The 11,848-nt window shown below is 45.3% G+C and overlaps 1 protein-coding gene across 1 annotated transcript; it reads left to right on the top strand.

Moving 5' to 3' along the window:
- Window positions 1–612: 612 nt before the first annotated feature.
- Window positions 613–11,311, top strand: ACTR5 (actin related protein 5). The gene is made up of 9 exons (XM_080354846.1): window positions 613–1,004; window positions 2,011–2,240; window positions 3,078–3,247; window positions 3,769–3,986; window positions 4,325–4,507; window positions 7,062–7,184; window positions 7,358–7,497; window positions 8,081–8,213; window positions 9,623–11,311. The coding sequence occupies exons 1-9, from the start codon at window positions 621–623 to the stop codon at window positions 9,863–9,865; spliced, it is 1,824 nt and encodes a 607-aa protein (XP_080210972.1). The 5' UTR covers window positions 613–620; the 3' UTR covers window positions 9,866–11,311.
- The last annotated feature ends 537 nt before the right edge of the window (window positions 11,312–11,848 follow it).

Here is an 11,848-nt window from a genome sequence, read left to right as displayed (position 1 = left end):
ATTTGCAATCCTCATCTCACACAGCAGGGGCTGCAGGTTGGTGGCGTTTCTGGAGACCAGGCTGTTGGTGGTTTGTCTACAAATGCAGTGACAAGAGCGACAGAAAGGAGCAGAACCCAGCTGTTGTGGTGTCTTTAGAATGGTTTGGGTTGGAAGGGAGATTCAAAGCTCCCCCAGTGCCCCCCCTGCCATGGGCAGGGACATCTTCACCAGCTCAGGGTGCTCAGAGCCCCGTCCAGCCTGGCCTGGGGTGTCTCCAGGGATGGTTCATCCACCACCTCGCTGGATTGCAGGATCCCAGAGGTTGGAAGGGACCTATAAAGCTCATCCAGTGCAATCCCCCCATGGAGCAGGAACACCCAGATGAGGTTACACAGGAAGGTGTCCAGGCGGGTTGGAGTGTCTGCAGAGAAGGAGATTCCACAACCCCCTGGGCAGCCTGGGCCAGGCTCTGCCACCCTCACTGAGAACCTTTTAGTCACGTCACTGGGACAGCTCGGGGTCCCTCCGGCCGTTCACCGAGCGGTTCTCTTTGGCGAGCGGCCCGTCTCTGCCCTCCCTGCCCGGAACCGGCGGCGCTGCCCGCGTTCCCGGCCGGAGGGACCGGGGGCGGACACAAGATGGCGGCGGCCCCGCGGGTGTTCGCGTTCCGGGACGCTCGCTGGGTCCCGGACCCGGTGCTGGAGCCGAGCGCGGCCGTGCGGAGCCCGCAGCCGGTGCCGCTGGTGATCGACAACGGCTCCTTCCAGACGCGGGCGGGCTGGGCCTCCTCCGACCCCGCAGTCCCCGCCGAGCCCTTGCTGCGGTTCCGCTCGCTGGCGGCGCGGAGCCGCGGGGCCCGCGGCGGGGCCGGCGCCGAGACGCAGGTGGGCAACGACCTGGGGAGCCCGGAGCCGCTGCGCTGGCTGCTCCGCTCGCCCTTCGACCGCAACGTGCCCGTGCAGCTGGAGCTGCAGGAGCTGCTCCTCGACCACGTCTTCCAGCGCCTGGGTGTCGCCTCGCAGGTACCGCCGGGCGGGGCGGGGGGACCCCGGGACGAGGTGAAGCCGCCGGTTGAAAGCGGGCCCGGCCCTGGCGGGGACTGAGGAGAGGGGAGAGGTGTGGAAATGGGGCTGCGGCATCGTCCTGCTTGTTGAGGGACGTCGTGTTGTCCCCTCCTCGCAGATACAGCCTGGGGTGTTGGGCCCTGAGCAACCAGCAGCGGTGACAGAATCGCAGGGTGGTTGGGGTTGGAAGGGATCCCTGGAGATCATCCAGCCCAGCCGACCTGCTAAAGCAGATTTCCTGGAGTAGATCACACAAGAATGTGTCCAGGTGGGTCTTTAATGTCTCCAGAGATGGAGACTCCACACCCTCTCTGGGCAGCCTGTTCCAGGGCTCTGTCTCCTTCATTAGGAGTGGCTTTCGAACCTCATTATCTGTTTAATTTCTCCTTAGTTTTGTAGTGAAATGAAAGCAGGAGAATACAGCTGCAGGGCGAGAGATTCGGGCTGCAGCGTCTTGTCAGGCTGTGGCTGAGAACCAGCGTCCAGGATCAGTTTTGCGAAGGATGTTAAACATTACTAGTTTTGTACAGTGCCCTTATTAGTAGTGCTCGTTTACCTGTTTCATACACCCACCTGAGCTCAGAGTTGTTCCTTGGACCATGAAGCCTTTTGCCTGTGTGACAACACTCGTTTGAAAGCTTTGCCTAGTGCAGAACTGAAACTTCACCAGTTTTCAGTTTTTAATAATTTATATATGCTTTAAAAAAAATCCCTTCTCCTCTGCCTTTAGGAGTTTGATCGTTGGTTGAATTAACATCACAAGCCCAGCCTGTCAAGACTACTTTTTACCTCCTTAAGCACTAGCTATAATTTACCTTATATGATTAGTAGCCTGCACATAAAGTGTTTCTCGTTGCTGTTTTGGAGGAGCTCTTGCTGATATTTAAAAGAAGCAGCAAGGATAAGTATCCCTGGGTGTTTCCTTCGTACCTTTACTATTTTTCTTTCCTCTTGTCTCTTACAGGGTTGTGTCGATCATCCGATTGTTTTGACAGAAGCAGTCTGCAATCCTCTGTATTCAAGACAAATGATGTCAGAGCTCCTCTTTGAATGTTACCAAGTGCCCAAAGTCTCCTATGGTGTAGACAGCTTGTACAGTTTTTACCACAACAGAAGGCAGAACTGGCCCTGCAGCGGTTTGGTGATATCTTCAGGTTATCAGTGCACGCACATTTTGCCAGTCTTGGAGGGCAGGTGAGTTCTTGGTGGATTAAGAACATTGACTTTTCAGTGATGTGAAACCCACTCCTCTAGTACGGCTTAGCGTTAGAGTTAGGTTACTGTTGGACTCAATCATCTGGAGGGTCTCTTCCAACCAAAATGATTTTATGATTCTACAATTCTGTGATTCAGTATTTCAGGTATAAGCTGTTATCAGGTCTTAATTTATACTGACCAGTTAAAACTATGTCTGCAGATTTTGGTAAGGTCTGTTGAATTTTGAGTTGAAGAAGCAGTGCTGTGCTTGTATGTATTGTATTTTTAGTTACTATTCGTGCATAGGTCTGTACTTTCTAAAGTAGAAGGGGATATCTGCCCTAAGTAAGATCAGGCATTAAAAAACTTACACTAGGTTTGAAAGCAGCTCTGTGAGATTTCTGCAGTTCTTGAGGCTTCCAATCCTTACTGCAGGAAATGGCTTTATTGTATATAGTAGGTGCTTCAGATTTTCAAGGGTAGCATCTGACCAACGGTTAAATGAACTACTTTTATCTCCACTAACTATCACTTCCTTTCTTAAAATAGAACATTTTCTTGCTGTAGCTCAATTTATTTAATGTTGGGTTTTTTATTTCAAAGCAGAACAGAGCCTTTCAGAAAGTATCTGCAATAAACAAAGCAATGATAATGCTTGTTCTCTGATAAAGCAGGTGTGTTAGATTCTCTGGTAACTGAATCTTGAAAGATTTATCTGTGAATATTCAGCTGTCTACTTGTCCATATTAAATAATACTGGAGAGGGTAGGAGGTCTGGTTTATGCCGAGCTTGTGGATCTCTCCAGTCACAGTTGTGTCTCTTTGCGTTTTAAGGTTGGATGCTAAAAACTGCAAACGTATTAATCTTGGAGGGTGTCAAGCAGCTGTTTATCTCCAACGCCTCCTTCAGCTGAAATACCCGGGACATTTTGCTGCCATCACTCTCAGTCGCATGGAGGAAATACTGCACGAGCACAGCTACATTGCAGAGGACTATATAGAAGGTAAAACCAGCTGTAATTTACCATCAGGTAGTGTTCATCCAAACTTAGTTTTGTCCTTTAAGGTTTCCCAAGTTGCAAAGGACACCTCTCAGACTTTTTGTGAATTAAAGAAGTTTAAAAATTTCCATGGTAAATGTCAGCTTAAGTAGTGGCCAAAAGGAAGTGTTTTCTTAAATTTGTCACTTGCGAAAGAGCCCATGGGAGTCCTTAGAAATGTGTGAGAACTCTCCTTTGCCTTGGGAGAGAGAAGAGACATTAACATACACTCCCCAATGATTAGTACTTTGTGTTTGCTGCATGCTGGGGATCAGAGCACTGAGAACCTTGTGCACTGAGTGTGTGACTGGAAGGGGGGACTCTGAGGGGGAAGCTAAATACGGGAACAACTGTCAGGAGGTGACAGAATTCTAGGCTGAATCATTGTTGCCTTCTTCCTTCTAAGTCTGAACTTAATGTGGAGTGCGTGCAACATACAAACAATGATTTTCAGCCTGACAAAACATTTATCTTACTTTCAAAAGAGCTCCAGAAGTGGCGGTCCCCTGAGTACTATGAGAACAACGTGCACAAGATGCAGCTGCCTTTCTCGAACAAGCTGCTGGGAAGCACTTTGACGTCAGAGGAGAAGCAGGAGCGACGGCAGCAGCAGTTACGTCGCCTTCAAGAACTCAATGCACGTCGTCGAGAAGAGAAGCTGCAACTTGACCAAGAGAGGCTGGACAGGTTATTATACGTACAGGTAATCAAGGCAAAGTTTTCTGCATGATCTTTTGGGAGAAGGGCAGGCTGCCCTTGCAGCTTTATCAGAAGGTCATGCGTCACTGTAAAGAAACTACATCTGTCCTGTGTGTTTTCTGATAGGAGCTTTTTAAGGTTACTTGGAGGATAAAAAGGAGATATTAGTGATGCAGAGGATGCTTCCAGCTTCTGAACAGTATTTTGTGAAATATTTTCATGCTGCCAAAGCGTGCATGTCATCATATGTAGTAATGAAGGCAAAGTGTGTATACATGCAGAGCTGACAGGTAGTTGATTACCCTGTACTGTTCATCACAGCTAACTCTGATCTGTCTGTAGGAGCTTTTAGAAGATGGTCAAATGGATCAGTTCCACAAAGCTTTGGTGGAGTTGAACATGGACTCTGCAGAAGAACTTCAGTCTTACATCAACAAGTTGAGCCTGTCTGTTGAACAAACGAAACAGAAAATCCTACAGGCAGAAGTCAATATTGAAGTAGATGTTGTGGACAGCAAGCCAGAGGTATAACGTTTTCACTGAGTTAATCCTCCTCTTATCTCTGAGACAATTAAGTTTCTATGCTTGAACATGTGCCCCTCCAGACTTTCATTGATGAACTAAGCTGTTCCTTTAACAATTTGCAACCCATTGTTAATGCCGCTGCAGAAGGTGACAGTTTTGATTTCATAGAGTGTGCCTGAAATCAGTAACCTGTCTTGTGCTGTTCTGCACTGTGCTCGGGGACATATGTTATATTTGATTCCATATAGTTCTAAGCATAATCTCTAGGTTCCCTGCCAGTAATTAAAGTATACAGTTATATTAAATCAATAAGTTTCCTTAAAAGTTTCTTTCTCATTTAGAAGAAGTTGGCAAAAAATAGCCGTAATGGGTCAGAGAAGGTACCACTGGTGATATCGCTGTTTCCCTTTGGCAGCATCTGCCAGCCAGTGTCCTTACTGAAGGTTCACTTGCTTAGAGCGTTGTAAATACAACAGCCAACATAATGGTTTTGTTCATACTTTAAACCAGCCTCTAACTCTGCTTTTGCATTACTTTTGGTGAAATAAGTGGGCCTGCTATGTTAAAGATATTTGTCTTCCAGTGTCTGACAATGAAATGACATGGAGTTTCAGGTGGTTATAATCCTTAAATGTCTTTAGCATTGTATTAAAGATATATAAGAACCTCTCAAGCTTTTTGTTAAAAGCAGTATTTGTTTCTCTTTCTGTTCTTGCCTTTTAGGTGTAGAGAACTTTATGGTAACATTTTGCCTTCATTTTGGCTCTCTTTTTTTGGTGCACTGAAGTAGCAGGTTCTATTCTGTTTCCTTAGCAGTGAAAGATTAATTGCTACACTTGGTTGTTGGACTTGTCTTGAAGATGAGAAGCTTATTTGTTTGCTTTGGCAGACACACAGGCCCAGCACACAGCAGCTGCTGCTAGGAGATGGTCTAAGCCCTTTGTGCATTTACCTGAAATTGCCTTTTAAGTCACATAAGACAGAGCCTTTTTAGTTATATCAGTCTTTGCTCAGCAAGAGTTGGAGAAAAACAGAAAATTGAAGCATAGAAGAGAGTGGTGCCAGATAGACGAGTTTGTTTCTTATATGGAACTTGAGATGTAGCCCAAACTGTTAGAGCAGGTGAGCTGGTATCTTCCTGGTTATATTTTGCCAGTCCTTAACAGGAAAGTCTCTTTTGTTTTGTTTTCCCATCCCACACGAGCAAGGCAGGGAATTTAATGGTAATTATAGAGCAGGTAGAGGTGCTGGGAGTGCACCAAATTAAGGTAGATCATGGGTTACCATTGTGGTAAAGAAACTTCCTGCCTTTTGGCAAAATAGAATGTTCGAGAAAGAAATCACTGAAAGACTGTCAGCTCCTTGTAATTTTGCCCAGTGGTTGTGCCCAAGTTCCAACGTGTCTGTTTTGGATCCCGTGCTCCTCCGCTTTACTAGGTGTCATCTCAGAATGAATCAGCAAGGCTTTTTGTTTGGTCTGGGCTTTGCGGGAGAGCCTGCAATTATCACCGAAACCATTCGTGAAGATAGGCCGTCCCTCTGTGGCCTTGTGAAGGAGACTAAAAGCTGATTATGTTGTCCTAGGGTCTGTGCCAATGCTTCGGCAGAGTTCTGCGATCCTTTCTGTTGCTAGGTTTAAGACACAAAAAGAAATGGATTTAAAAAAGCGTAAGTGTTGGAGAGAACTTCAGGGACTACCGTTAGTTTGCTCTAACAATGAACTTCAGTTCGAGTAATTGCTTGGTTTTGAAGTGGACCTAAGCTAGTATAAATGATTTAGCTTTTTCTCATCCTGGTATTGTTTGCTAGACATTGCAACAAATGTTTCGAGCTTAAAATAACAAAAACAAATCTGTAGCAACAAAATCCCAAAGGTAACGTTGTAACACAAAAGTAATGGAGATAATTAAAGAGCTGCTCCTATTCCTCAACAGTGAAGTACTGTAGGATTTCCAGTGAGGCTGCTCATTGGGAAGAGGCTTTGGGAGCATCTTCACATCTCTGTAAAATAGAAAGGCTTTTGGTATACCCTGTGTGCAAATGCTGGCGGGTTGAAACTGTAGAAGATTGTGTGGTAGCTTTGTAGCTAGCAAATATTTGTTTTCCAGTCCCATACAAGCAAGGCAGGGAATTTAATGGTAATTATAGAGTAGTTAGAGGTGCAAGGAATGCACCAAGTCTTAACCAATTTAAAAAGCTGTTTTATTAGGTTTCAGTGTGTTATATTTGGCCGTGGCTGGTTAGGATCCTGGCAGTTAGCCTGTTGACTAAAAGCTTGAATTTCTGGGGTGGCATCATGATAAATTTGTTGACAAGTGATTGATTTTTATGTTTTAGGTGAACGTCTGTCTTAACTCCTGTTTTCTGGGTTGATCACCATTTTGAGTTTTTGTCTTTGGTGCTGAAGAGCAGCATGTTTGCTTTCGGACATGTTAAAGAGTTGAGATTTGAGAGAACTGGGGCTGAATTTTCCAAGTGTCACCAGAATTAAAAGGCATATATGCGCTTAGCCCGCCTGAGCTAACCTACCTTAACATACCTTCTCTGTTTCCAGACTCCCGATTTGGATCCATTAGGCAGTGAACAGTCACTGGAGGATGTGGAAAGCATTAATGAGTTTGAACCTCTCTTTGCTGAGGACCAGCCTGAGGTTGAGAAGCCTGTTGCTGCTGTGCAGGTTTGATTTCTATATCTACACCTTGTGTCAGATGTTGCTGCCTCCTGTTGTCCAGCTGGTCTGCTGACATTTCTCCAAATGCAAACGTTGGTTTTGGAAACTTTTGATTATTCTAGAAGATTACTCTTCCTTAACATAATTTCTCACTGCTTTTCAATCTCATCTCTTTAAAGCCCGTGTTTAACCTGGCTGAGTACCACCAGCTTTTCCTCGGCACTGAAAGAATCAGGGCACCAGAGATTGTCTTCCAACCATCCCTGATAGGAGAAGACCAGGCTGGTGTAGCAGAAACCATCCAATATGTCCTTGAGAGGTGAGTTTACAAAGTTACTTGGCATTTAATTCAAACAAGCTGGTCTTGTTCTGGTATCAGCTTTTGCAATACTGGTTACTTAACAATAATATGAGAAAATATGTTTCAATAGTTCTTTTTTGTGAGGTTGAGCATTGCAGGTTAGACATATCTTCCTGTTCTGAAAACGTGTAACTCTGCTTGTCTTAAGATAATGGTCTCCAAACTTTTTTGACTGATGACCCCGTCACTAAAAAACTTTAGAGCATGCACCTCCAATATATGTATATTTATAAATTACATATAGGTACTACTGAAGTAGTATATGATATACCTTTTAAAACATACACAAAAATAGAAAACTATCCGAGGTTACATTTTCTGAAGTGCAAGAACTCCAGCTCTACTGAGTTGTTGATTTGTGGGGTACAGTGCACAGAGTACTTTAAGGATTTTCTTCTATCACCACTTGGATTTCCAGAAAATGAACACAGGTTTTCATGATAGGGAAGGAAGTTTCTCAGAGGGAGTCCTGAAGACAAGGTTTAGTTTGTAGGGAGAGAACTCCTTGAGAACAACTGAAATTGGGTTTTATTCCTTGTAGGTATCCAAAGGAGCAACAAGCTATTCTTGTCCAGAATGTTTTTCTCACTGGTGGAAATACGATGTACCCTGGACTGAAAGCCAGAGTCCAGAAGGAACTCCTCGAAATGAGGCCATTCCAGTCATCTTTTCAGGTACGTGTATTGATGTAACGGTTATGTGAGCAGTCTGTTCGTCAGTGTGCAGCAGTAGTTCAGGTTGGGAGAGGTACGGCACGGGTGTACTTAGGGCATGGGAAGGGACAGTGGTTTATTACAAGACACTGAAAACAGCTGTTTAGACCTGAGAAAATGAAGGTTAAGCGAAGATACTGCTGCTCTTTCTGAAGACATTAGAGAGAGCAGGCTAGATGGCTTGGAAAAGGAAAACCCACTTCAGCTAAATGACCAAACACACACAACCATGTTTGGCTGGGAATTTGCAGGTTGATTTCTTAGGATTGGGACAGTTACTGTCTGGAACAGGCAAACTTTGTTAGGAGTAGGTGCTGGTAAAAACCCTACTCACTTCAAAACTGAGTTATATATTCAATATGTTACATATAATGACTGTCTGGGACAATAGCAAAAGAAATAGGGTGAGTATCTTACAAACCCACTGTCCTTTGCTACGTTTTTAGTAACAGGCGTAGTACAAGGTGGGCAAGTCCCAGAGTTTGCCATGAATTGCCAGACCCTCCCTTGCTGTTCTGAAGCCACCTTGTCTTCTTAAATCTACTGACTTCTTGAACAGAAAATCAGCTTATAAACTGGGGAGAGAAAAAAAGAGTCAGTGCAAATATAATCTTATGATTCCACAGCCCTTGTTTTGTGTGCTTATTGTAGGTAGCTGTGAGCCAGGTGTGACTGACAGAAACTTTGAGGAAGGCTATGGCTTGCTAAGTTTTGAATGTGTAACTTGTCTCTGTAGGAAGAAAATGAGTGTGTTTTCTTCTGCTTTTCATGTTACTGCTCATAACTGAGTAAGAGCTTCCTTCTTTCCCTTGCAATGTGGTCTGTAGTGTGGTCCTGGCAGAAATCTGTCACTGCACAGATATCACACATGGGGTTTACACAGCGTCTGGTTTAGCAAACCCATAGCTGAACCAGAAAAGCAGTTTGTGCTACAGTAACAGGAATAATCTGAATGGAAGTATGAATCTAGAGCAGTGGAAAGAATATGTGTGGTCTGTTCCCACATACAGCGATTTCTTAGCCTGCGATATTCCTCCCTGTTACTACAAGCAGGCGAGAAGTTTTGCTGGAGCACTTGATGCTGTTTTGCGGCACCACCAACTCTTCCAGCGTTGGCTCCCAGCTTGGCTCCCAGTTGAGTGCTTTCTCAACTGGTAGAAACACAGCAGGCTCATGGAGAATTGATCTCAAGGAGAAAACACGGTTCAAACCCATTCCTAATGTTAGTCTTGTTCAGAAGCACTGAATAATCAGCTCAAACTTGTGATATCCACTCGTTTGTGTCACATACTGCTGTAACCGGGGTTAAAAGGGCTTTTTTTCTCTCCTGTGTTGAATTGACACTGTTGTTCTATTTTCCTTTCCTCCAGGTTCACCTTGCTTCCAGTCCTGTTTTAGATGCCTGGTATGGGGCAAGGGATTGGGCAGTGGAATACATGACCCGTGAGGAAGGCTGGATAACCAGAAAAGACTACGAAGAAAAAGGAGGAGAATACCTCAAGGAGCACTGTGCTTCAAATGTCTACGTTCCCATTCGCCTTCCGAAGCAGGCCCCGCGGGCAGCGGAGCCATCGGCACCGAGCAGAGCGCTGACGTCCAGCGAGCAGCCGTAGCCCCGCACCTCGCTCACAGCCCCTCGGGTGGAGATAACAGCGCGGAGAAGAGCCACCGGTGTGCCGTGTGAGCTGTGGACGGAGTGCAGGCCCCAGCGTTGCCTCGCTGGCTGCTCGGAGAGCGCTGAGCATCTCGTTCTGTCACCTGAACAAGGAGGACAAGCCCCGCTGGGGTGTCAGCTGGCACGGTCGTAGCGCTTGCAACAGGAGGATGCAACAGCGAGGAGGAACACAACACAAGTGCATTCCAGAGAAAAGTACTGTCTTACAAACTTTCATAACAAGACTCAGGGTTTTTTGAGAGTATGTGTTTTACAGCTTTTTTAAAATGTCATTAAAATGGACTGTCTTTGTACTGCTCTTATTGCATGATGCTAAGTTGGATCTGGGCTTGTACCAAGTGAGTCAGCCCAGCAGGCGTCTCCCTTGCTCCTCACAGTGAGTGTTTGTCGGGACATGTTGGTCAGGACACTTTTCTGCTGGCGGCTGGAGGGGCTCATCGCTGCCTCCTGCACTCGCATCAGGTTTGCTTTACTTCCTGCTAAACCCTTTCTGCTCAACCGCCGCCAAATACGCAGTGGGATTTCAGATACTTTTGTACTTAATTTATATCAGTAATATTGACGTCTTGGTTGAAACTGGAGACCTGGTCACATAAAGCACTGTCTGGCTATAAAGACAGAGCCTTCCATGAAGCGTGGTCCAGAAGGACATCCTAGACTTGTGCCGTCCTTACGTGGTTTTGCAAGAGCAGTGGCTCAGCCCGGCAGCTCTTCACTGATGGGACCTTTCTATCAAAAGTCGTTTTAGCAATAAAGCAAACTTTCTGCTTTACAACTAGTTTATGTGTTTCAGTGATTCAGCCTCTTTAAGGAGTACTGCAATAAGGATGTATTTGATTGGTTGTACCTTGCTGAAAAATGCAGGTTTGCAGCCAGGCCCCTGTCCTCTAACTTAAATTTGACTGGGGATGCAGTTCTTGCTCTTTTCTTTGGGGAAAGAATAATTGATACTAAATGCTGAACTGAAACATAAGCAGCCTCCATCAGTTTGGCAAAAACTGTAAACCATTAGGCTGGAAAAGATAAGACTACGGGGAAGATACCCAGACAGTAACTGGTATAAAGAAGGTGAAGAAGCGGTGGCTTTACTGTCCCCAAGGGCCGTAGAACGTCATAAAAACATAGAGGAGGTGGAGAAGAGACCTCGCTGCCTTCAGTAACCTCAGGTTTGGACTATTGCTCCTGTCCCTGCCTGCAGGCACACTCATTTTCAGGACCATTAAGGCAATTCCATGGGTGGTAAAGAATGTGGAAAAACGTGCTGTGCTGAAACGGGGCAAAGTTACACCCCAACGTGTCTTTTCTGATCTCTGCTCATATCAGTGACCTGGAGCAGAGTATATGATGTCTGCTTGCTGTTTGACCCCTTTCTGACATGCAGAGTGGCTGCTCAAGATACAGAAATCTGTTCCAATACTTGGTTGCTAAATAGATAAGAGTGTGTTGTGCATAAAACCGTTCAAGAATAAAGGCCTAAAAGGGCATCTGTAGTGGATGGTTATGTTACTTTTAAATGTTTGGCCAAATTGTGCCAACCACTTCACTTGCATTAATTGAAAGCAGAGCTGTCTAGTTCTGTACAGAGATGCCAGATCAACTGCTTAAACAGCTTCAAGGAAACATAATTTTATAATCTCCTAAATATTAGCTGTTAACTTGTTACTTTATCCCCACAATAGCTGGAGTGACTAATGAACTGGGACAACATGATCAGAGTCACAGGCTGTTCTGAATGGTGCTGGTGGGCATTCAGCTCCTTAGAGCAGCACCATGAAAAGTGTGAATGTTGCAAAATAGGATTAATTTTACCCGTTTAAGTTTGGTTCCCCTGTACAATTTGCTGTGATGCTACATGGGCGTTGCTGCTAGCAGAGAAAAATGGAAGCAGTGCGTGGTGCTGAGGGCAGGAGGACCCAATGGT

This window comes from Nesoenas mayeri (assembly GCF_963082525.1).
Source record: "Nesoenas mayeri genome assembly, chromosome: 16".
Classification (NCBI taxonomy): domain Eukaryota; kingdom Metazoa; phylum Chordata; class Aves; order Columbiformes; family Columbidae; genus Nesoenas; species Nesoenas mayeri.
This window is presented reverse-complemented; position numbering and strand designations above follow the sequence as displayed.